This window comes from Hemiscyllium ocellatum, chromosome 31 (genome assembly GCF_020745735.1).
Source record: "Hemiscyllium ocellatum isolate sHemOce1 chromosome 31, sHemOce1.pat.X.cur, whole genome shotgun sequence".
Classification (NCBI taxonomy): domain Eukaryota; kingdom Metazoa; phylum Chordata; class Chondrichthyes; order Orectolobiformes; family Hemiscylliidae; genus Hemiscyllium; species Hemiscyllium ocellatum.
In genome coordinates this window covers 14,697,388-14,723,843 of record NC_083431.1, presented here as the reverse complement: position 1 = coordinate 14,723,843, position 26,456 = coordinate 14,697,388, and the positions used below count along the sequence as shown (strand labels likewise).

Genomic DNA, 26,456 nt, shown 5'->3' with positions numbered 1-26,456 from the left:
AAATTTTAAAAACTACAGGAAATGACCTGCTGTCTGACCTGCTTTAGATACTTTTACAGTTTCTGGAATCTGTAGATTTTGCTTTTGTATAAAAGATGTGAATCTCTAAAGTGAGACCAGGTCCTGCAATCTTCTGCCCTAAGACAAGAGTACTGCAAATGGAATCCTGCTGACCACCATCCACATTAGCTTGACGCGGAGTATTCATTGTTGTCCAATTCTGTGTTTTTCTGAATTTCACAACTAAGGTGATAAGCTTGATAGAATAGGATTGTTTGGAGAGAAGGTCAGATTCTTGCATCTTGAGCAGAACAACAGCTGTTAGCCAGTTTACCATCATAACCGCTGAATAAATATATTCGGAGTTCTGGAGGTTTGATGGACAATATTGGATGCTTTTGTAAATGCCTGCTCAATGGGTTGACTTTGAAATAAGGTCGGAGTTGATGAGGAAATGAGTAGAGCAGGTGGAGGGAATAAAGATTTAAAAAAAAACAATATTTTGGAAGGGGTTTTGATAGTACAGTAGTAGTGCCCCTACCCTTGGACTGCGAGGCCCAGGTTCAAGTCCCACCCACTCCAGCAGTGTGTAATAACATCTCTGACAGGCTGGTTAGAAAAATATTTCAAAATTTTGGAATTGTGCTAATTTTGGGTGACAGGCATTTTACAGCAGGAAATATCTACACTTGTGAATGTTCCCTCTGATTTTTGCCATTTTTAGCATTATTTTTATGTTATGATCTTGTGGAAAACATTGCACAAGCAGTACTGATCACTTGCAAATAGAAAATCCTTTTGATATGGTCATTTCATATCTTGTAACTTGAATTTTCCCAATACAAAGGCTGACTGACATTATGCAGGGCTAACTTTAGAACAACTTGACCTGGGACAGTATACTATTTGAGAACTCACTACACATGCAGTCTACATAAGCAGTGCTGATTGATGTTATATGGTTATTCCAGATAATAGGCTCTGGGATCTCTCTAACTTGGATTCTGAAAGGTTTATTTAGTATGAATCCCAGGGTGTATTGCTGGAAGACTGTGCAGTTCTGGTCGCTCTGTTATAGGAAGGGTTCAGAAAAGATTTACCAGGATGTTGCTGGGAATGGAGGGATTGAGATATAAAAATACACTAGAAAGGCTGGTATGATTTTCAGTGGAACGTAAGAGGTTGAGGGGTGACCTTATTGAGGTGAAAACTAGGGAACTTTTTTTTTTAAGGAGAATGTGAGGACTGCAGATGCTGGAGATCAAAGCTGAAAATGTGTTGTTGGAAAAGCGTAGCAGGTCAGGCAGCATCCAAGGAGCAGGAAAATCGACGTTTCGGCTATAAGCCCTTCTTCAGGAATGAGGAGAGTGTGCCAAGCAGGCTAAGATAAAAGGTAGGGAGGAGGGACTTGGGGGAGGAGTGTTGGAAATGTGATAGGTGGAAGGAGGTCAAGGTGAGGGTGATAGGCCGGAGTGGGGTGGGGGCGGAGATGTCAGGAAGAAGATTGCAGGTTAGGAAGGTGGTGCTGAGTTCGAGGGTTGGGACTGAGACAAGGTGGGGGGAGGGGAAATGAGGAGGAAACTGGAGAAATCTGAGTTCATCCTTTGTGGTTGGAGGGTTCCTAGGCAGAAGATGAGGCACTCTTCCTCATGGTCATGCTATGGTCTGGCGATGGAGGAGTCCAAGGACCTGCATGTCCTTGGTGGAGTGGGAGGGGGAGTTGAAGTGTTGAGCCATGAGGTGGTTGGGTTGATTGGTTCGGATGTCCCAGAGGTCTTCTCTGAAACATTCCGCAAGTAGGCAGCCTGTCTCCACAATATAGAGGAGGCCACGTTGGGTGTAGCGGACGCATTAAATGATGTGTGTGGAGGTGCAGGTAAATTTGTGGCGGATATGGAAGGATTCCTTTGGGGCCTTGGAGGGAAGTAAGGGGGGGGGTGTGGGCGCAAATTTTGCATTTCTTGCGGTTGCAGGGGAAGGTGCTGGGAGTGGAGGTTGGGTTGGTGGGGGGTGTGGACCTGACAAGGGAGTCACGGAGGGAGTGGTCTTTTTGGAACGCTGATAGGGGAGGGGAGGGAAATATATCCCTGGTGGTGGGATCTGTTTGGAGGTGGCGGAAATGACGACGGATGATACGATGAATATGGAGGTTGGTGGGGTGGTAGGTGAGGACCAGTGGGGTTCTGTCCTGGTGGCGACTGGAGGGGCGGGGCTCGAGGGCGGAGGAGCAGGAAGTGGAGGAGATGCAGTGGAGAGTATTGTCGATCACGTCTGGGGGGAAATTGCGGTCTTTGAAGAAGGAGGCCATCTGGGTTGTTTGGTATTGGAACTGATCCTCCTGGGAGCAGATGCAGCGGAGACGAAGGAATTGGGAATATGGGATGGCGTTTTTACAGGGGGCAGGGTGGGAGGATGTGTAGCCTAGGTAGCTGTGGGAGTCAGTCGGTTTATAGTAAATGTCCATGTTGATTCGGTCGCCTGAGATAGAAATGGAAAGGTCTAGGAAGGGGAGGGAGGAGTCTGAGACGGTCCAGGTAAATTTGAGGTCGGGGATGGAAGGTGTTGGTAAAGTGGATGAACTGTTCAACCTCCTCGTGGGAGCACGAGGCAGCGCCGATACAGTCATCGATGTAGCGGAGGAAAAGGTGGGGAGTGGTGCCAGTGTAGTTGCGGAAGATGGACTGTTCCACTTATCCTACGAAGAAGCAGGCATAGCTGGGGCCCATGTGGGTGCCCATGGCTACTCCTTTGGTTTTGGAGGAAGTGGGAGGATTGGAAAGAGAGTGTTCAGAGTGAGGACCAGTTCAGTCAGTCGAAGGAGGGTGTCAGTGGAAGGGTACTGGTTGGTGCGGCGGGAAAGGAAGAAGCGGAGGGCTTTGAGTCCTTAGTGATGGGGGATGGAGGTGTACAGGGACTGGATGTCCATGGTGAACATAAGGTGTTGGGGACCGGGGAAGCGCAAATCATGGAGGAGGTGGATGGCGTGAGTGGTGTCCCGAACGTAGGTGGGGAGTTCTTGGACTAAGGGGGACAGGACCGTGTCGAGGTATGCAGAGATGAGGTCAGTGGGACAGGAGCAGGCTGAGACAATGGGTCGGCCAGGGCAGTCAGGTTTGTGGATTTTGGGCAGGAGGTAGAAACGGGCAGTGCGGGGTTGTGGGACTATGAGGTTGGAGGCGGTGGATGGGAGATCCCCTGAGGTGATGAGGTTATGGATGGTCTGGGAGATGATAGTTTGGTGGTGGGAGGGGGGGTCATGGTCAAGGGGGCAGTAGCAGGAGGTGTCTGCAAGCTGGCGTTTACCCTCAGCGGTGTAAAGGTCGGTGCGCCAAACTACTACCGCACCTCCCTTGTCTTCAGGTTTGATAGTGAGGTTGAGATTGGAACGGAGGGAGTGTTTTTGGTGGTGGGAGGTGGGGTCATGGTCAAGGGGGGCAGTAGTTTTGGTGGTGGGAGGTGGGGTCATGGTCAAGGGGGGCAGTAGTTTTGGTGGTGGGAGGTGGGGTCATGGTCAAGGGGGGCAGTAGTTTTGGTGGTGGGAGGTGGGGTCATGGTCAAGGGGGGCAGTAGTTTTGGTGGTGGGAGGTGGGGTCATGGTCAAGGGGGGCAGTAGTTTTGGTGGTGGGAGGTGGGGTCATGGTCAAGGGGGGCAGTAGTTTTGGTGGTGGGAGGTGGGGTCATGGTCAAGGGGGGCAGTAGTTTTGGTGGTGGGAGGTGGGGTCATGGTCAAGGGGGGCAGTAGTTTTGGTGGTGGGAGGTGGGGTCATGGTCAAGGGGGGCAGTAGTTTTGGTGGTGGGAGGTGGGGTCATGGTCAAGGGGGGCAGTAGTTTTGGTGGTGGGAGGTGGGGTCATGGTCAAGGGGGGCAGTAGTTTTGGTGGTGGGAGGTGGGGTCATGGTCAAGGGGGGCAGTAGTTTTGGTGGTGGGAGGTGGGGTCATGGTCAAGGGGGGCAGTAGTTTTGGTGGTGGGAGGTGGGGTCATGGTCAAGGGGGGCAGTAGTTTTGGTGGTGGGAGGTGGGGTCATGGTCAAGGGGGGCAGTAGTTTTGGTGGTGGGAGGTGGGGTCATGGTCAAGGGGGGCAGTAGTTTTGGTGGTGGGAGGTGGGGTCATGGTCAAGGGGGGCAGTAGTTTTGGTGGTGGGAGGTGGGGTCATGGTCAAGGGGGGCAGTAGTTTTGGTGGTGGGAGGTGGGGTCATGGTCAAGGGGGGCAGTAGTTTTGGTGGTGGGAGGTGGGGTCATGGTCAAGGGGGGCAGTAGTTTTGGTGGTGGGAGGTGGGGTCATGGTCAAGGGGGGCAGTAGTTTTGGTGGTGGGAGGTGGGGTCATGGTCAAGGGGGGCAGTAGTTTTGGTGGTGGGAGGTGGGGTCATGGTCAAGGGGGGCAGTAGTTTTGGTGGTGGGAGGTGGGGTCATGGTCAAGGGGGGCAGTAGTTTTGGTGGTGGGAGGTGGGGTCATGGTCAAGGGGGGCAGTAGTTTTGGTGGTGGGAGGTGGGGTCATGGTCAAGGGGGGCAGTAGTTTTGGTGGTGGGAGGTGGGGTCATGGTCAAGGGGGGCAGTAGTTTTGGTGGTGGGAGGTGGGGTCATGGTCAAGGGGGGCAGTAGTTTTGGTGGTGGGAGGTGGGGTCATGGTCAAGGGGGGCAGTAGTTTTGGTGGTGGGAGGTGGGGTCATGGTCAAGGGGGGCAGTAGTTTTGGTGGTGGGAGGTGGGGTCATGGTCAAGGGGGGCAGTAGTTTTGGTGGTGGGAGGTGGGGTCATGGTCAAGGGGGGCAGTAGTTTTGGTGGTGGGAGGTGGGGTCATGGTCAAGGGGGGCAGTAGTTTTGGTGGTGGGAGGTGGGGTCATGGTCAAGGGGGGCAGTAGTTTTGGTGGTGGGAGGTGGGGTCATGGTCAAGGGGGGCAGTAGTTTTGGTGGTGGGAGGTGGGGTCATGGTCAAGGGGGGCAGTAGTTTTGGTGGTGGGAGGTGGGGTCATGGTCAAGGGGGGCAGTAGTTTTGGTGGTGGGAGGTGGGGTCATGGTCAAGGGGGGCAGTAGTTTTGGTGGTGGGAGGTGGGGTCATGGTCAAGGGGGGCAGTAGTTTTGGTGGTGGGAGGTGGGGTCATGGTCAAGGGGGGCAGTAGTTTTGGTGGTGGGAGGTGGGGTCATGGTCAAGGGGGGCAGTAGTTTTGGTGGTGGGAGGTGGGGTCATGGTCAAGGGGGGCAGTAGTTTTGGTGGTGGGAGGTGGGGTCATGGTCAAGGGGGGCAGTAGTTTTGGTGGTGGGAGGTGGGGTCATGGTCAAGGCGGGCAGTAGTTTTGGTGGTGGGAGGTGGGGTCATGGTCAAGGCGACAGTAGTTTTGGTGGGGGGAGGTGGGGTCATGGTCAAGGCGACAGTAGTTTTGGTGGGGGGAGGTGGGGTCATGGTCAAGGCGACAGTAGTTTTGGTGGGGGGAGGTGGGGTCATGGTCAAGGGGGCAGTAGAAAATCAGTAAGCCATCACCTCCCCCTTTAAAAAGCTTATTTTTTAAGGTGAGGAGAAAGATTTAAAAAGGATATCATGAGCAGCTTTTTTTTAACATGAAGTGGTTCAAGTGTGGAATGAACTGCCAGAGAAAGAGGTGAATGCAGGTACAGTTAGAATATTTTAAGAAACATTTAGATCAGTAAACGAATAGGAAAGGTTTGGAGGGATATGGGCCAGGCACAGGCAGGTGGCACTAGTTTAGTTTGGAAACATGATTGGCACGGACTGGTTGAACCAAAGGGTCTGTTTCCATGCTTTATGACTCTGTTGCATTTCATGGTGGGGGGGGGGGGTGAACCAGCGATGGAATGTTAACATGCAGAAGCTGCTGGAAGCCTGAAACGATATTTTTTAAATGTTGGAAGCAGTCAAGGTCAGGCAGTTTTTGTGTAGAGGGAAACATAAAATTAATGCTCAGGTCAGTGGCCTTTTTGAACTGGTTGTTCTGGTGAAAGGTCATCATCCTAAAGTGTTAACCCTGAAATGTCTACTTTATCTCTGCACATTTATTGCTTGACCTGATGAGGGTTTCCAGCATTTTCTTTTGTTGTACTTGTGTTGGCTTTTCATAGTGTTCAATGTTCCTGAATGTCACCTTGTCCAGTACAACCAGAGTTGAAGGCTGGCTGAATGTGCAACAGAAAGAAAGACGACTTCCACTTGTATAGTGCCTTTCACAAACACCAGACACTCCAAAGCACTTTGTAGCAGTTGAAATGCTCTTGAAGCGGAGTCAGTGTTGTAGTGTAGGAAATGGGGTACTGTAGTAACTTTATTATGTGTATGGCAAGCTTTCACTACAGCTATGTGATAATGAACAGAGAACCCCTTTTTGAGATGTCAATTAGGGGTAAATATTGACCAGGAGAAAGTGAGGACTGCAGATGCTGGAGATCAGAGCTGAAAATGTGTTGCTGGAAAAGCGCAGCAGGTCAGGCAGCATCCAAGGAGCAGGAGAATCGACGTTTCGGCTATAAACACTTCTTCAGGAATGAGGAAAGTGTGCCAAGCGGGCTAAGATAAAAGGTAGGGAGGAGGGACTTAGGGGAGGGGCGTTGGAAATGAGATAGATGGAAGGAGGTTAAGGTGAGGGTGTTAGGCGGAGTGGAGGTGGGGGCGGAGAGGTCAGGAAGAAGATTGCAGGTTAGGAAGGTGGTGCTGAGTTCGAGGGTTGGGACTGAGACAAGTTGGGGGGAGGGGAAATGAGGAAACTGGAGAAGTCGGAGTTCATCCCTTGTGGTTGGAGGGTTCCTAGGCGGAAGATGAGGTGCTCTTCCTCCTGCTGTTGTGTTGCTATGGTCTGGTGGTGGAAGAGTCCAAGGACCTGCATGTCCTTAGTGGAGTGGGAGGGGGAGTTGAAGTGTTGAGCCACAAGGTGGTGTGGTTGGTTGGTGTGGGTGTCCCAGAGGTGTTCTCTGAAACGTTCCGCAAGTAGGCGGCCTGTCTCCCCAATATAGAGGAGGGTGCAGCGGATGCAGTAAATGATATGTGTAGAGGTGCAGGTGAATTTGTGGTAGATATGGAAGGATCCCTTGGGGCCTTGGAGGAAAGTAAGAGGGGAGGTGTGGGCGCAAGATTTGCATTTCTTGCGGTTGCAGGGGAAGGTGCCGGGAGTGGAGGTTGGGTTGGGTAAATATTGACCAGGCCATGGGGAAGCTCCCTTTCTGTGTTCACTATAGGAATTTGGGATTTTTTTAATATCCATCTGGAAGGCCAGACAGGATGTTGATTTAATAGTTCTTGTAGAAAATTGCAACTTCAGAAGGTGCAGCAGACCCCGAGGCCTGCGATGGAATGTCACCTGATACTTTGTCCTCTGGTTCTGGAGTGGGACTTAAACTGACAACCTCTGTTCTGAGGTGAGAGTGATACTAACCACAACATACAGAGCACAGCTGCCCGGCAGCTCCTTGGCAAGAATATTCCAGTTAATTTTGAGGTGACAGAGGAATTAATTTTTCAGTCCAGCCTTGTATCATAATGGCCTGCCTTGCTTTGCATGGCCAGCAGGTTTCATGCTGCATTCCATCTGCAGTTTTACTGACTACTTTCTGTCATATTTGAGAGTCATAAAATCATTCCATGACTTGAGGACACCTATATTTTGTTTGTTTGAATTCATTTTAATGGTTATAATCTAGCCCATCTTGCGTAAAGCTGTTAATTCTTAACCATGGTGCATTTGATTGGTTTTAGTCCCTGGTACTAAAAGGAGTAGCATTTAAACATGTCCCATTTGCCAGCATTTGGCCCATATTTATGACTATTATGTTAGTGGTCTTCACTTTGGCCAACCTCTGGTTTAAATCAGGTGAATAAAATACAGAAATGTTTTGTAAACCCAGTCTACGAATCTGAATTTGCTGAGGTAGCTGAGAACTGCTAGAGATTGCAGAGGTGGTGGCACTGTAGTGATGTCACTAATCTAATGACTCGGAGGTCCACACTAATGACCTGGGGACCAAGATAAATATATCCCAAGCTGGTTAGAATCTACATCCATTAATATGTCTGGAATTGAAAGCTAGTTTCAGCAATCTTGACAATGAATTGACTTTTATATAAATCTGTCTGGTTCACTAATGTCTTTTAGGGTAGGACATTAATCTGCATCCCTATGTGATCTGGGCTACATGGAACCCCTAACCCAGAGCAATGTGATTGACTCTAAACTGTTTTAAATGGCTAGCAAGTCACTACATGTAAGGGCAGTTAGGGATAGGCAATAAATGGTCTAACCACATTCTATAGTCATGTGGAGTGGAAAATATGTCAAACCCTTGACACAACTCTCCCCTGCTTTCATTGGTCAGGCTGAGATAAAGTTGGGGTTATCATTGATTGTTGAAGGAAGGAATTTGACATTTGGTATCTGTTATGACCCTGGAAGGGGCTCTTAATGTTTAAACAGAAATTTGATTATTTGAAATGTATGCCACAAGATTTCATGATTTTAAACAGATTGATGCTTTATATGCAAAAATGCAAGCAATACTAACAAGTGTCTTAGCCTAGTTATAAACTATACAGTTTGACATTCACTCGCCTCCCACAACACTGCAAAAGAACTTTCATATTTTGCAAATATTGAAGGCCTTTTCATGGCTTGAGAACAAACCAAAGGTGGGCCACAGACTTCTGGAAGTCACTTTGAAGAATAGCTCAAACACAGAGGAGAAATCAATGTATGGAATTTAAAGATCTCAACAGTGGACTTTTCAGTTTTAGCATGGGATTCACTGCTTTGTTTGGGAATTTAAGCATTAGGAGCACCTCTGGTTCCAAACAGTCTTCTATGCTCCCACAGCTGATATTTAGTTCCTGATCGAACTACCTATTCCAAGCTTGTGCTACAAAGTTCACTGCTTTTCACAACGACAACCACTAAATTTCTTTAGCTTCAAGTTAGGTAAATCTTGCAGCTTCTTTCCCAGCTCTTCAAATAATGTGTCCAGTAGCATAGCTTGAGGCCCCACCTGTATTACACACTCTGAAGGACATAGTATTTTTGTCTGCTTTAGGTGCAGGCCTGATTAACTTTTATGTTCCTTTGCTCCCTTGACTTAATGAGTACAGCTGATACCAGACCAAAATTGCACCTGTCTGCTGTTTGAGAGGGGAAGAACAACGCTCAAATGAAGCAAAAGAACTTTGTCATGGAAATAGCCTGTGGAATTACAATGTGGCATGCTTTTGGAGGTTGCAGACAGAAATCTAACTATCTTACCTTCAAAACAAATCTTTGATTCTGTAACTCATGTAGATAATATATATTCTCCATAATGCTGTTCGTCAGCATTGCTAACTATTTGGCTTCTTTCATTGAAATTGTGATTGACATCTCGACTCCATCAAGAACTACATAAATGGATGATCCATTGTTCAGTGCTCACATCTATCTCTGACCTCATAGGCACACATGGAACCTCTTGAACACCCACTGCTATGAGGAGTCCTGGCAATTACTGAAGTCCAGCATTTTAATTGCCTTACTTTTTTTCAAATGTATATTTTCCACCAAGCTAAACATTACCTCTAAAATATTAAAGTAAACAATGGAACTAGATAATAACATCGAATGACCTTTTGTCAATGAATGTGGATATGAGATACAGACATAATTGGGTTTGGGTTTGATATTTGTCATGCTCATTCCTGTCATCAGTGTCTTGCTTCACACTAGAACAATGATGTGGACGTAGATTTGCTTGCTGAGCTGGAAGGTTCACTTTCAGATGTTTTGACATCATACTAGGTAACATCTTCAGTGAGCCTCTGAATGAAGAATTTTATTTGGAGGCTCACTTTGGTGTTACCTGGTATGGTGACGAAATGTCTGAACCTTCCAGCTCAGTGAGCAAACCTACATCCAAAATCTCAACCTGAACTACAAATCTTCTCAAAATTCGCTAAGAACAATGACATTTTGAGGAAGGGAGGGACAATGTTGCTGTTGGAAGGAGGAGGAGGAATTTGTTTTGAAGTAGAGAAGAAAGTCCAACCAAAATGTGATTGGGACAGCAACCAATCTTTTTTAAAGTCCAATTTAAAATGTCTTTGGTTTCTACTAGCTGTCAAAAATTGACCAAATCTCATTTCTATTAATTCCAAATGGTGTACCATGTACAGTGAGGATCAGCTAGGGCTGGCAGAAGATCCTGTTTAAAGCTTTTGTTTTCTGCTGCCTGTTTCTGTTTGAAAACTAGGATATCAACATCCACATGTTTTGAAGTGGTGTGTTTTGTACAATCACAATGGATCAGATATGTAATATAGTGGCTGTGTCCCACCATGTCGTTTGTGCTGGATTAACCAATCTAGTTTGCCACTGCACCTAGGCTTAGTGAACGGGAAAGGTCAACAGGGGTTTTACACTGTCTGTGTCATGATCCATTGCAGCCCCTTCTGGAAGCATCAGTACTGATATCAGGACAGAACTGGTGCCTGGCTGAATGCCCTTCCCAATCGTGTAACCTTCTGGGCACTCGTATTAAACCCTAACAAATTATTGATGTATTCAGCATGGCAGATGTCAGTGGCTGGGAGAAAAGGTCCATTTTGAGTAAGTTGATGAATGTGGGCTTTGTCTGCAGTGTTTTCCTTTCTAAGTGATTGTGTTTAACAACAAAAGCTTGCATTTATGTAGAGCTAAGGGTTAGAAGAGTTATGAGTAAAAAGTGAGGTCTGCAGATGCTGGAGATCAGAGCTGAAAATGTGTTGCTGGTTAAAGCGCAGCAGGTCAGGCAGCATCCAAGGAACAGGAAATTCAACGTTTCGGGCACAAGCCCTTCATCAGGAATGGCTTGTGCCCGAAACGTTGAATTTCTGTTCCTTGGATGCTGCCTGACCTGCTGCGCTTTAACCAGCAACACATTTTCAGCTTAGAAGAGTAATGGTCTTGATGACTGAAGAAGGGGATATCACACTATCACAAAAGAGAGAGAGTGTGTTTGAGAGATTCTGAGTTTGGCTGGAAGCTAGCTGAAGGTAAAGCCTCTGGTGGTAATTAAATCCCCAGTTAAAATTGAGGATGCAGAAGAGGCCGGAACTGAAGGCGTACAAGTACCAGAAGGTTGTAGAGCTGGGAGAGCTTACAGAGATGGGGGAGGGCAAGGCCATGGTGGGACTAGAAAACAAAAAAAAACAAGGATTTTAAATGACAGTGTAGGTCGTCAAACAGAGGGGTAATGGATTAAAGATGAGCAGAGCTTCAGCAGCAGATGAGCTGAGACCAGGTTGGGGGTCAGGTAATGCTGCAGAGGTGACATATGCAGTCTTGGTGATAGCCTGGATTACGTGGTTTGTAGCTCATCAGATGGGTAAGGATGGTACCTAGTTTGTGATTGAATTGGTTCTGCTTCAGTTGGTTCCCATCGGTGGGGCCAATGAATAGAGTTTGTGGAAGGAGGTGAACACCATTGCTTCAGTGCTATCAATATTTAGTTGGAGGAAGCTTTGGTTCGTCCGTTACATTTAAGCCTGAGGAGTGGTGGGACAATGGAGGGCTCTGACAGTCATCACACAGCTGAGTGTTGTTGGTGTACACATGGAACCTGATGTCAACAAGGAAAATGGGTAAATGAGTAATAAATTAAATGTCATATTTAAATTCTACGTGAGGCACTTTGGGCCATTTTTGAGTTGAGGTGAAACACTGTATGAATTGAAGATTGCTTGTTTTTTTTAAAAACGTGTGGTTTAGACTCAAAGTACTAGAAATGGGAAAGGTAAGCAATTTTTGTTTTAAAATGGTACTGTAGGTCAGTCCGCTGAATGAATCTAGTTTGATGATTAATAAATAAAATGATATTGACCTGTATCTGAATATTTGCTGTTTATGTCCAGAAAATGTATCCTTGAACAAAGCGGTATGTTTTTCAGTGAGCTCAGGTGATTTTCTAAGTCTGTGTCTTCGGAAGAGAAAATAAGAATCCAATTTTTAGTTTGTGGCCCCATATCCAACAAACCCAAATGTTTCTGTGAAATTCATCCGGAAATCTTTCCCCTTTCTTCCATATTACCCAATCCTAGCTCTCTCAGCAGAAACCTGCCTAGTCAGAACTTGTACCCATTTCTTTCCTCTGCTTCACTGACCAGCCTTGGTAAAACTTTTTGCCAGGGCTATGCTCTCTTGTGATAAGAGAAGTTCTGCCAGGCTGCCTTTCATACTTTTTAACTAATTTTTAATGTTTGTTTGAGTCCATTAGCACAGTGGACATTTTGCCTGGAATGTGTCCTTGTGAATTCCCTCTGGCTAAGTGAAGATTTCAATGCAACCAAGACAAATACTTGAAATATATTTTCGGGGCAAGAATCGAGGAGTGAACCTAACTTCAAAGAAGTATTACAGGCTGTGGCCACCTAGCCTTTTGCGTTATGTGATTTTGTGAAATGAGTTCACATCAAAATCTCTCACTTGCCTCAAGAAATCAAACTCTGCAACCTTTCAACAGAAGAAGGGCATACATTTGTATAGCGCTTTGCACAAACATCAGGCTGACCAAAGTGCTTCAAGACCTCTGAAGTACCTTTTGAACTGTAGTCACTGACATAATCTATGTAATCCAAAACAGGGGCAGCACGGTGGCTCAGTGGCTAGCACAGCTGCCTCACAGCGCCAGGGACCTGGGGTTCAATTCTCCCTGTGTCTGGATGGGTTTCCTCCAGGTGCTCCGGTTTCCTCCCACAGTCCAAAGATGTGCAGGTTAGGTGAATTGGCCGTGATAAATTGCCCATAGTGTTAGGTGCGTCAGTCAGGAGTAAATATAGGGTAGGGAATGGGTCTGGGTGAGTTGCTCTTTTGAGGGTTGATGTGGACTTGTTGGGCCGATGGGCCTGTTTCCACACTGTCGGGAATCATCTAATCATAACCTTGAATGACCTTTGCGGCCTCTGTATGTGTTCAAGGGCAGTAATGTTAGGTGACCAGAATGACACACTATTTCTGGTCAACAATATGCTTCTGATTAATACATGGTGGCTTAATTACAGAAAGAAACACCACCTTCCCGATTTAATATATTTAGTGATCACCTGATGGATTCTACATGTAAAGTCAGCATTGCCTAGCCCTCTGTTCATTTGGTTTTGCTTTATCATTAAAGAGACCCAACTAGTGGTGTTTGGAATTGAACTCATGTTTTTGATGTCACTTTGCGTTACAGGCCAGCTATCCAGCCAACTGAGCTAACTGAATCCCTATTCTACATGTGGCACCAATCACCTTTTAACATTTTAGATATTTTCTAAACAACCTGTTCAAAGATGCCAGGCTTCCTGGATCAGAGTTGGGACTCCACCACTGCAGCACAAGATCCTCTACCTTTTAACATTTATATTGAATTGGGTTACCTGTCACATGCCACCACCTTCTATGATCTGCATTGGAAATGTCACAAAGTGTAGCTGTTATCAGAACATTTACCCAGGTATTCATTAAGAGGGAAGAGTCATTCCTGGTGAATGATTAGACATTAACTCGCACAACTAATGTACATTAATTTAATTACAATTCAGTATTATCAAATGTTCTGTTTATCTGGTCCCAAGCCAGTTCAAGAATGAAATTAAATGCTAATACTTACAGGGTGGAGTATTATATAAGTCTGCTCCTTACCCGCTGACCCAGCAGTCTCCCCTTATATGTGCTCTAAATACTTAATTAAACCATGCCATTCCCTAGTGTATCCTAACAGTACAATTAACATCCTATTAACAGGTTCAACATTATCATCATCCCATAACAGTTATTACGTAAGCATAATGAAATATTTTTAGTTCAACTGATTCTGGTGAGGTTCTTGTATTTTAAATGTACACGTTTCTTATTTCTGTAAGAATGTGTGTTTATATCTCACCACTGCCAAGAATGAATGTACCTATAACCATCCCACTCTGAACGTGCCCGATCTCATCTGATTTTAGAAATTAAGAACATGGGTTTGGTTAGTTCTTGGATGGGAGACTGCCTGGGAGTACCAGGCGATCAGTGCAGTAGGTTAATACCTCCTGTGTCTCAATGGTGGTGTCCCGACCTCTGGACCAGAAGCTCTTGAGTTCACCTCACACCAGCCACGTGTCTGAACAGGTTGATTTAAACACTTCATGCTGTTATTTTCTGCGTCAGTATTCAAACATTTTGGAACTCCAACTTGGAGAAAATCCAACTCTGTTGAAACTAACCTTGAGCTGTTGCCTTTTGCCCGAAACGTCGATTTCGCTGCAATTTGGATGCTGCCTGAACTGCTGTGCTCTTCCAGCACCACTGATCCAGAATCTGGTTTCCAGCATCTGCAGTCATTGTTTTTACCCTGTTGTTTTCATAAGCTAGTGTGTGTAAGTAAAACGTAATTTTAAACAAGATATTTTGAGATGCCATATTGAGTGTCCAACCTGTGATACAATGGTATGGTAACCTGTAGGGTAATTCATGTAGATCACTGTATGGTGCGATTGAGGTTTTTCTCAATAGTGTGAATTGGGATTTGAATAGCTTTCCTGTATTCTACTGGTGAATGGGAGGAAGAAAGGCCTAAAAACAGAGGTTGGCTTAATCTGTGCCTCTAACACTTTCCCTCATTGCTACCTTTTTATATGAATGGCTCTACGCTTTCTTTTATTAAACAATGGAGTGTTTAGCAGCTTGAAGGGCAGAATGTAGGGAAAGAAAAAAGCTGAGAAAGAGTTAATGCATTTCTTTTAAAGTTGCATTTGAATCCTGAGTAACTTGGCAGCGAGATGCACCACATGGTGTGGTATTGTGCCGTTACAGAACAGGGAGGTTCAAAGTTTAAAGTTCAATCTTTGGTAGGTGCTGAATTTGCTGATCTCAACCAAACTAATGGCACTGTTCCAGAGTTGGGCTTCTGAGCTGCTAAGATTTGAGAATGATTGATTTTTATTCTGTCTTGAGTTCACGGATTGGAATCCAATTGCTTAATGAGAGGGGAGGGAATGTGGGATAGGAAATCATTTCTCTCTGATGGCACCTCTCGACACCACACAAGCTGCACAGACAATTAACGGCTGATTGAATATGCAGAAAGCTGAATGCATCCTAACGCACAAGAGCTGAGAGTATGACCCAGTGGTCCTTTCCAGAGTGGGAACTGCAAAAAGTTGTGATGGTTCTCAGATGCAGTTTTCTGTAGAATGTCACCTTAAATTCAGCCTTTTCAAAACAAAAATCTTATCCAATTTATCTCAACTGAAATAGTAGATAGCTTCTTACTTGTACAGATATCATGTGGTCTATAGCTGTTGATGTTTATTCAAATGTGTAGTTTTTTTAAGCAGCAGTAATTCTCTCTGTTTAAGGAGCGCTTACAGAGCTCTGTTTCCTGTGTTGTTATTATTTTGAAGCAGAATGTGTTGAATTTCAAAGATTTACCTTGCATGTCCCCACAAGTGTTCTTTCCATGATCAACCAGATCCTAGAGATGTAAGAAAGTGATGACAGTGGGGTTATATGGATCTTCCAAACAACAGGCTCGGAGTGATTGCGCAGTTTTCAGTGGGCAGGAGATGGCAGTATATTAGAGAGAGCATTCGCAGCCCTATCAGGAGACGTGTGTTTTATTTCCAATGACAATTGGTACTTGTGTACTAGACTATCCCCTAGAGGGCGAGATTTGCTATTCTTGACAGTGAGGTCTGTGAAATGAGGGTTGGAAACCAGGTTAGTTCAGGATAGGAAGCAGCAGCAAGTGCAACAGGGCGGCATTTATCAGCTGTACTGTTTTGTGCATCAAGTTAGATCGAACAAAGACGTTGCATTGTTTGAATGTGTGAAGATGCCTATATCCAGAACACAGTCTTATCTACTTGATAGTCTTGAGGGAGATTTGTATTTTGATACGGGTGGTTGGAATGGCGAGAGGATCAAGAGACAAAGAGACTAAAAGATGGCAAAGAGATCATGTAACAAGAGGCCGATTTGATACTGTTCCATGTTTGTTAGTAGGTGTCACAGCTTTATTTGTGTGTGGTTTTTTTTAAGTTAGGAAACAAGATTATACCAGACCTGAAATGTTCAACCCGCTGAAGCGAGTGCTTTGTTTTGATATAGCACCTAAAATCAAAGGAATCTCTCTCTCTCTTTCTGTCCCCCTCTCTCACATGTTGAAACAGCTATACAGGTAATTGAGAATGAGGGTTGTTATTGGTAATGCAGCTAAAGCTCCAGGAACACAACCCCAGGAAATCTGCTCACAAAATCATCTTGAGCAGAGCTTTGGACCCCCCCATGCAACTCGATTCACCTAAACTGTGCTCTGTCAAAAAAAAACTTTTTTAAAAAATGCTATAAGGTGAACTTGTGAAAAATGCCTTTGTTCACTCCATAATATCCTGACATTGCAAAAGGCATTACAAAATGTCAAGATTTACCTCTGGAAAACTCCAGTGTGGCTTATGATGCACTTACACAAGGCTGGCTGACGTAGTGTAGAATGGTAGTTTATCACTGGCATCATTTTGTTATCCTGCCAATGCCTGATGACATTCCCACAACCCAAGTCTTGTGCCATCTGAATTTGACTCATTGTGATTTTGCTCTAGTATGGCCTCCCTATCTGCCTCTCTATGGGACTGCTCCCTGCACTTTTTGGCTAAAATTTGCTAAATCTTGGAGTCCAATTCTTTTGTTCTCCATGGTTTTTTTAATACCTGTAGGAAGTTGATTTTTCTTTATTGCTTTCTGACCCCTTCAATAACAGAGTGACTTGTTTCCAATGTGGTATTTTGCTTTTTATCCTATCATAATGTAAGATAGATTCTTCCTGTTCAAGAAAGGCTATCCATAAAAATGTGAAGATTTGCACTTGTTGACCATTTTAATCATGTACTACACTTGTGATTGGTGAAGAAAAATCCACCTTTTCTATGAATCCTCTCCCTGAATGTATATAGTGACTCTGACCAGAAGATCAGGCTTTGTGTAGATCCAGAGGGACAGTGGCATGTCTGAGCAACCCTCCAGTAACAGGAGATCCAAGGAAGTGTTGTTTTTGACACTTTCTCAGAGCCCGTGCCAGCAGAGGCATTGAATTGGGATACTTGGTATGGATGTCACATTGCTGCCCTGAAAGCCCTTTTTACAAGTAACACTGCACCGTTGTCTTGGTTCCTTTAAAAATGCATTTTGTCACAATCTTTTCTAGGTCAAATCATTTTATTTTTTGTCTAAAACTAATGCTGACTTGTTATCAGCTGTTGCAATCACAGAAAGATTACAGCTAATTTATTTCTTTTTTCCCCCTAATGTGCCTGATGCTGAGAGTTGGAATTTTATATCGGCGCCCATGTACTTGATGGCCTTCTCTTTAAATTGATGGGAAGCGTAGTGACATGAGAGAGATTCGTTTAGAGGCACGTGGACAGTTTGACAGCCACAGCTGTTGAGAAGCTTTTTTTAGGCCACTGCAAATATTTGGATAGGCTTTGTGACAACTCCGATCTTTGCTGTCTTTTATTCCCCTCCCTCCAGCCGTTCGGTGGCAGGCTGCTGCTAGGAGTTAGGTTTGATGTGAATTGAACCCTACCTGGACACTATATTATCTTTGTTCCCTCCTTGCTTAATCCTGGTAGTGTCTTTTTTTTTGACGGACAAAGATCTCCTCTCAGTGGGTGACCACCTCGCCATGGGAAACACCATTGCCGCTTGCTGTAGACATGTGAGGGACTTGATCCTGAGGCAACAACAGGAAGGCTTCAGCGATGACCGCTCGCCACTGTTGACGGACTCTCGGAGAGAGTCTTCTGTCGCGCCTTCTGGTTTCAAGTTCCTGCTTGAAACTGAGCCCTGTGTGCAGGAGGAGCAGCCTGTGCGATGTTACCCTGACATTATCTTGAGCAGCACGGTGACTGGCAACTTCAGCCTGAAGAATGATAACTCTCTGACTTTAAGTGGCGTCGCCTTGAAGACCACAGCTCCTGATAACACTGAAAGAGATGGGGTTTTATCAAGTCAGAAGGGCAGCGGTATGAATAGTGGGCCATGGCTGGCAGCGCAGAGGCCTAGGTCTCCTACATCTGACGACCTTCCCTGTGCCCTTGAAGTAATGGTAAAACAGATGAAGGTTCATGGCTGCCCACGTCAAGTTTGGCCTGCTCATGGAAAATTAGAGGACTCTGATCGCCATGCAGGCAGCACATTATGTTGTGCAGAGTCTCCAGTGGAATTAGCTGACGTAACAGATGCAGCAGAGGAATATACTGGCTCTGATTCACCAAGCGAATTAGTGAGTCACAGCCAGGAGTGTGACTCCGAGCAGAAAGGTGGTGAATGTTTCGCCTTTAAAGCTGGAGTGCTTGATGGCCACTGTGATGTTGAGTCCATTTGCAAAGGCCATTGGGACCATCAAATAAAAGATGGTGGCACTGGATCAGCTTCATTGAAGCAAGATCCCCCTGAATTGCTGATAGCCACCATTGAGAGTCCGTGCCCTGAGCATTCAGGGGCTGGGAGAAAGCATGCGGATTTCACTCGGGAAAGAGCCGTAAGTGCATTGAAAGGCCAGGGAGGGCTGCCAGCTCGAAATATTGCTGGGACATTGCCTGCCCTGCACCCCACCGGTTCCTTGGACCACGTTTGTACTTGGGAGGATTACGAGGCTGTAGGAGGGGTCGGCCAACATGGAAATCTCAGGAAGAGGAGGAGGAGAAAGAGGCTTTTCCGTTCAGCGTCAGCTCGATGTGAAGAAGGTGGGAGGAGAGAGGAAAAGCGAAGAAAGCGTCCCCTCTTTGTCGAGACAAGCCTTCTCATTATATTAATTGTGCAGCTGTGGCAGTTGGAAGTTGGTTGGCAGCAGTAACACTGGCCATGACCAATTATTCAGTGTGAAGTTTGACAGCTTTTAATTATTTTCTTGCACTAGTGTGGCACATTTTAACCCCTGGAGCGCTGAATTTACCCCTTCCTCTGCCAACACTAAAACAGTGCTCTTCCCCCCCCCCCCCCCCCCTTTTGATTTTTAAAAATGTCTTTTGAACTCTACACACACATTTCTGTCATAGCTCCTGTTGACATCATTCCAGGAAGAATACAGCAGCAAAATATTAATCGAGGAAAGTGTAAAACACTGGAGCTCTTTGAAATGGTGCCCTCACGCCTCCGTCTTAAGCAGTAGTTGCTCTGCAGAAGTAGTCAGTCATAAGTAGCAGCTGCCTAGCTCTCCTACGCCAGCTCTTGTGTATCTCAGACTCTTATGTCAAAGGGTGGAATATACTCTTGCTCATTCCTAAGATCATTCCTCCTGGGATAGTTAGGTTCTTTTTCTTGCAATTCTTACACACTTGATGCCAACATTTATTAAGCAAATACAAGCTTTGTGGAACCGTTAACACTCTTCACAAACAATGTGATGTAGACCATTCCTTAGTGGCAAGATCTGGTGTAAATAATTTTTTTAACTGCAAGGTGTGGTCAGAATTTTATCTGCAATGATCTTACTGATTCTGAATTGTAGGAGATGACAATGTAAATTAACTCTGTTAGGTTATTTTTTCCTGAGGTCCTTGCACACTTGATGCAACTGCAACACACCAACTTCTGTGAACAATAACCAAACTTTATTAAACACAGTACAGTGCAAACTTTCTGGTGGAATTTTTAACACCCATTTCGCAGAGTTTACGGGGTCGTGTCAAAAGTTCTCTGAACAAAGGAAACAGTCCGTCCTTTTTATACAAAATATTTACATCGGTCAGTAATGCCCACAAAACAACCCCCAACCATTCCCCCATAGTCACATGCCACTCAAGACAGAGTGTAGTGACCACATCATCTCCAGAAACAATGTGATGCTAATCATCCTTTAGTAGCCAGATCTCATGTGAATTGTATTTTTTGTAACTGTAGGGGAGTAGTTACATTCCAACTGTAATGCTCTTATTGATTTCTGAACAGGGGATGATGATGCAAATGGCTCTGAATGGCAAGGGAATGGCCATGGAAATGGCTCTGAATAATAGGAGCTGATAATTTAATTTTCTTACGATCTACCTGTAAGTCAGAGGCATCCCACCGTAGCCTTGGGACATCCCATTTCCTGCAGGTCAGCAGAGCAAGTTACCTCTTTGTCATCTCCTACTGTGACATTAAAATGTGAGATTGGTCATCAGATTGTCAGATGCAGAGTAATGATGGGAGTGTTAGATGTTGGCACACAGAGTTTCTGACCACTGTGATTCTGAGTGATCCTCTGAAGCTATTACTATTATTGACTTACATTCAGCATTGATTCAGAATGTGACAATTTTGTACACAGATCCCATTCCCAAGTATTTGGGTATAGCATCAATGACCACCCTCTTATATACATGTGCACAGATAGCTATAATACTTCCTAACCAGTGCAAATTCAATCATAATTTAAACTGTTGGTAACTTGAATCACAAAAAACTTGAACGATCCCCTTGGGTTTCATGGTATTCCCAAATTGTCCCAGTTGTAAATTAATCTTGAGTCTTGCTGATGAGGTCCTGTATTTTCATGTCCTCGCCTGTCTTTATTACCTCGATTGTTGTTTGAACTTGTGGAAGTAACAAATAGCGAGACTTGTAGACATTCTTACAATAAATAGAATTTGCATCTTAAATCTGCCTTTAGTTATTCCCTAGCATTTTGCAAGCACTAGATTAAAAGCAAGAAAAGACAAATAGCAAAGATAAGACCAATCAGTTGGCCTGATTGTGGAGTTGTTGGTTAGGTTGATCTAGAAGTGTTGGTCTGTGCTCATGAAGGAAGGTGTGCCGCTATGGGATCTCTGTGTTCTGTTCCATAGAAAGGTCATCGCCTGAAATATTAACTCTGTTCCTCTGCATACCTGCTGAATATTTCCACCACTTTTTTTTTAAAGACTTCAGATTTCCAGCATCCACAATATTTTGCTTTTGTTTTCAGGTTGGGCCTTGATTTAACATTTACTTCTGAAATCTAATCAGTCTGTCAATTTTATGTGTTAGTACTGAGCCACATTTTTGGGGGGGGGCTTACAATTTGTTCACAAGAAAGACCCTGCCAATTGTAGTTGAGCCCGGAGGACTCAACATTGAATTCTCTAATTTCAAATAACCTCCCTCCCCATCCCCCGACTCCCTTCCCAGCATCCCCCCACCTCCCTTCCACTGCTCCCTGCCACCAAACAGATTCATTCCTCCCATTGACCAACCCTCTACCTGTCTTCATCTATCCTCACTTCACCACCCTGCCCCTGCCTCCTCCTTTATCTGCAGCTCCCCCCACACCCACCCCCAGCCCTGATGAAGGGTTACACCCGAAACATTGACTTCTCCACCTCCCTGAGGCTGACTACTTGCTGTGTTCTTCCAGCCTCCTGCCTGTCTACCTTGGATTTCAGCATCTGCAATTTTTCTGTCTCTAACTCTAGTCTAAGTGCTGATTCTATGGTTGATGTCTCCTGGCAGGGCAGCACCAAGTAAGGATAGGGGATTAATGTTGCCGTTCTAGGTCACTCCTGTCTCAATAACTGAATCATACAATATAGAAACAGACCCTTCGGTCCAACTCGTCCAAGCCTACTGGGTTTCCTAAACTTAACTAGTCCCAGTTGCCTGCATTTGGCCCAAATCCCCCTCAACCCTTCCTATTCATATATCCATCCAGATGCCTTTTAAATGTTGTAATTATCAGCCTCCACCACTTCCTCTAGCAGCGCATTCCATACACGTACCACCCTCTGCATGAAAAAGTTGCCCCTTAGGTCTCTTTTATATCTTTCTCCTCTCACCTTAAACCTCTGCCCTATATTTTTGAACTCCCCCACCCTGGAATAAAGGACCTTGGCTATTTGCTTTATCTATGCTACTCATGATTTTATAAACATCTATAAGGTCACCCCTCAAACTCCATCCAGGACAAAAGACCTAACATATCCAGCCTCTCCTTATAACTCAGACCCTCCGGTCTTTGGTAACATTCTTGTATATCTTTTATATATCTCCAGGTCAATAACATCTTTCCTGTAGCAGGGTGACCAGAATTGTACACGGTATTCCCTATGTAGCCTTACCAATGTTTTGTACAGCCCTAACATGATGCTCTTGTACTCTGTGCACTGACCAATGAAGACAACTGTGCCAAATGCCGCCTTCACCACCCTGTCCAGCTATGACATCACTTTCAAGGAACTGTGTACCTGCATCCTTGGGTGTCTCTGTTCGACAACACTCTCCCCAGGGCCTACCATTAACTGTGTAAGTGCTGCCCTGATTTGTCTTACCAAAATGCAACACCTTGCATTTCTCTAAATTAAACATCATCTGCCTTTCTTGGCCCAATTGATCAATATCCTGTTTTACTACGTTGGACAAACAGACCGAAAACTACCCACCAGGATAAATGAACATCAACTAGCCACAAAATGACATCACCCACTCTTACTAGTATCATGAGGAAGGACACCACTTTGACTGAGACAACACATCCATCCTAGGACAAGCCAAACAGAGACACGCACGAGAATTCCTAGAAGCATGGCATTCCAACCAGAACTCTATCGACAAACACATTGACTTGGATCCCATTTACCACTCCCTGAGAAAGAAAGAACAGGAAATGGCATCACCATAGCAAATGATGTTACCGCAGGAAATGACATCACCAACCCTAGGAAACTCAAAACATATAAACAGAAAGCAGGCTACGCCACCACTGCTTCATTCGGAGGCTCAGTGAAATGTCTGAAATGGAACCTTCCAGCTCAGTGAGCAAACCTACATCCAGAACCTCAACCTGAGCTACAAATCTTCTCAAAACTGGCTATCCCGTTTTGCTTTTAGATAAGTCTTCACTGTCCTTCCTGATGAAGGGCTTTTGCCCGAAACATCGATTTTACTGCTCCTCGGATGCTGCCTGAACTGCTGTGCTCTTCCAGCACCACTAATCCAGAATCTGGTTCCAGCATCTGCAGTCATTTGGTTTTACCCACTACATTCCCAAGATTGGTGTTGTCTGCAGACTTGTTAACCATGCCTCCTATATTCTTATCCAAATTGTTTATATGAATGGCGAACAACAATGGACCCAGCAACAATCCTTGTGGCACACCGCTGGTCACAGGCCTCCAGTCTGATCAACAGCCCTCTACCACCACCCCTCTGCGAATTTTAAAAAGATCAGTATGAATGATTGCAATTTTTTTGAAACCTGTTTTGGAGATTATTTTGAGGATGGAATATCTTTCTCCAATCACTGTAATCCCTTGCATGAGTTGGAATATTGCTGCCATCCTGTACGTTACACTGAGATCACATCTACAAAATCAGCCAAGTTGTGTTCCAGCATCTATGTGATGCGTCGTACAACCTTGTAAATATGTTAATAAATGGGTGCGTTATTTGTCTGAAAGAAGTATATTAATGTGCATTTTGTTAACATGGATTTGCTATAACTTGATTGACAAATTGGGGACATTTTCTAAAGCGCACATTTTTAAACGTGTTGGCTGTAATGCGATTACATCGCCAACACTAAGCACTGTGTTTCTAAAGCAAGGTTTTTCTATACTCCCAGGACTGCACAAGAACACAACCATTGCATTATAGAAGAACCACCTCTACCTAGTTTATTCAATTGAAATTATAATAACTGCATTTCTAACTTAGTTGATAAAAACGTAGTGCATGTGTAATGTGCCCATTTGCAAGAGGTCTGATACAACTTCTGCAGTTGTGACTTGATTTGGGTTTCAGAGTTCTTCCTTTCCCATTCTCTTTCCCAAAGTGTTTCACAGCATGGATGCTTGAAAGTGAGCTTTTGTTTTGTCCTTTTGAAACTCCCTGCAAACTTTAATCTTCTGAAAACAGAAAAATGCAGTTGGGCAGAGTCCGATGAAGAGTCGTCTAGACTTGAAATGTTAGCTTGATGTCTCTGAATGCTGCCTGACCTGCTCAGATCTCCAGCATTTTCTGTTTTTAGTACAGATTCCAGCATCAGCAATATCACAGAATCCCGCCAGTGGGGAAGGAGGCTAATTGGCCCATCGAGTCCAAACCAACCCCCTGAAGAGCATCCCACCTAGACCCCACCCGATCCCTGAAACTCTGCATTTCCCATTGCTGATCCACCCAACCTGCACATCATCCTGGGTAATTTAGCATGGTCAATCCACCTAACTCACCCAGACGCCGGGAGAATGTGCAAACTCCACACAGGCTGGAATCGAACCTGGGTCCCCGGTGCCGTGAGGCAGCAGTGCTAACTACTGAGCCACCATGCAGCATCCAATTGCTATTCAGGTTTAATCTTCTGTTTTACAATGAAAAAAAAATGCTGCTATAGCCCTTTAAGTGGAGTATTATCCCCCTACTGTAAATTTTACAATAATTTGACCTTGAAAGGAATTGGTGAAAGTCTTGGCCCACTACAATGTAGGTTTACTTTGCCCCTTGTATGTGTTTAACTCGTGCTGGGATAGAGTTACCTGGGTTCTGGCTGGTCTTTGATACTTCACCCATTCTGAGGTCTGTAGACTGTGGACACTGATCAGTTTGGTTTCCTATAGAAGAAACGAGCTGCTGCAGCTAAGCTTTTTGTTGGCTGATATCAGGTCTTTGCACTTTTCCCCTGTGTGATGGGAGTGTTGGAGGGTGAGCTTGGATTATAGGTAGGAACAGGAAACTTGGTTTCCCACCAGTTCCTATCGTACTCAGCAAATGACTGCATCATCCCAGTGCGCTCTCCAGCTGAACTGAGCTATTTCAGCTCAGTACAGTTCCTCACATGTTTACTAGATTAAATCAGCCAGGCAGCTAAAGTTGGAATTTCTCACACTAATTTCCTTCAACCTTGTTAAATAATGTTTATCGTCTGAAGAGTTTATTTTTGTTGCTCAATCTCTGTAATATAATTTTGAACTGGATTAACATCCATCATTTTCACTTTGCTCATTAGAAGCTGTTGCCTTCAAGAACCAGGTTTTGACTGTTCAATGTTCAAATTGATATTTCTCCTAGTCATTTCCTAAGAGGCGGTTGGTACCCAACTTTTTATGGTGCTCCGCAGCCAAGTAAACGTACTCGTTTGTATCACTGCTTTGCATCTTAGGAATGGCCTTTCTTCTATGATTGAAGCACTTCCTGTATTGAGCCCCAAGTCTATTACTGGCCTCTTACGGTGTTGACGTGAGATTTATTTTCTCTCTAATACTGTCAACCATGTTTTGGTTGCTAGACTTGAGTGTCTCATTGGTTACAGGAAATGCTGAGGGAATTGTTTCAAATTCATCTCTTGTGGTTTTCTTGCAGCCCACCCATCAGGCATGCCATTGGTCAATGGAGATGATGGACACAATCTTTCTGAGGTGGAAAACCACAAAGAGAAAGAAGATGGTGAGCCTAGCGTTGATGACGGGAATGAGCAAGAAGTAATAGTCATCCAGGACACTGGTTTCACTGTCAAGATACATGTCCCGGGGATAGAACCGTTTGATCTGCAGGTCAGTGTGGTAATAGTTCATACTTTGAATTCAACTGCCATTGAGGAAGCGCCTTGGATTTTATGTACAAAATTGTTACTCCATGTGCCATTACCATTTAGCTGTCATAGTCATCGAGTCGTAGAGATGTACAGCATGGAATCAGACCCTTCGGTCCAACCCGTCCATACCGACCAGCTATCCCAACCCAATCTAGTCCCACCTGTCAGCACCCGGCCCATAATCCTCCAAACCCTTCCTATTCATATACCCATCCAAATGCCTCTTAACTGTTGCAATTATGCCAGCCTCCACCACTTCCTCTGGCAGCTCATTCCATACACGCACCACCCTCTGCGTGAAAAAGTTGCCCCTTGGGTCTCTTTTGTATCTTTCCCCTCTCACCCTAAACCTATGCCCTCTAGCTCTGGACTCCCCGACCCCAGGGAAAAGACTTTGTCTATTTACCCTATCCATGCCCCTCATAATTTTGTAAACCTCTATAAGGTCATCCCTCATCCTCTGATGCTCCAGGGAAAACAGCCCCAGCCTGTTCAGCCTCTCCCTCTAGCTCAAATCCTCCAACCCTGGCAACATCCTTGTAAATCTTTTCTGAACTCTTTCAAGTTTCACAACATCTTTCCGATAGGAAGGAGCAAGCTTGAGGCTGGCTTTAAAAAAAAAAGCAAAGTATAGAAATCTGAAAGGAAAATCCTGGGAATGCATACCAAATGTGTCCGCATCTGAAACCAAATGGGTGTCATTCCAACCATCTTTACAGTGGGTTCCTACTCCCTTCTCAATCCCCTTCTATCTGATGGCATCCACATAGCTATTATACTGAGAAACTTTCAGATAATTACTAAACCTTTTTCCTGTAGACTTAATAACTTCTGGTCCTTTTCAGAAAGTGTCCAATAAGTCATAAGAAATCGTGGCAAGTGGAGGCCATTCAGCCCATTGAGCCTGCTTTTGTTGTTCAATAAGATTGTGGCCGAATTGTTTGTGGCCCACACC

At 44.9% G+C, this 26,456-nt stretch overlaps 1 protein-coding gene across 3 annotated transcripts in view; it reads left to right on the top strand.

Moving 5' to 3' along the window:
- cluha (clustered mitochondria (cluA/CLU1) homolog a) overlaps window positions 1-26,456 on the top strand; it is a 91,077-nt gene that overhangs the window by 2,943 nt on the left and 61,678 nt on the right. For all 3 annotated transcript variants that reach the window (XM_060848026.1, XM_060848025.1, XM_060848027.1), the window contains exon 2: window positions 25,270-25,460. In XM_060848026.1, coding sequence (XP_060704009.1) covers window positions 25,270-25,460 — 191 coding nt within the window. The remainder of the gene's footprint in view (window positions 1-25,269; window positions 25,461-26,456) is intronic.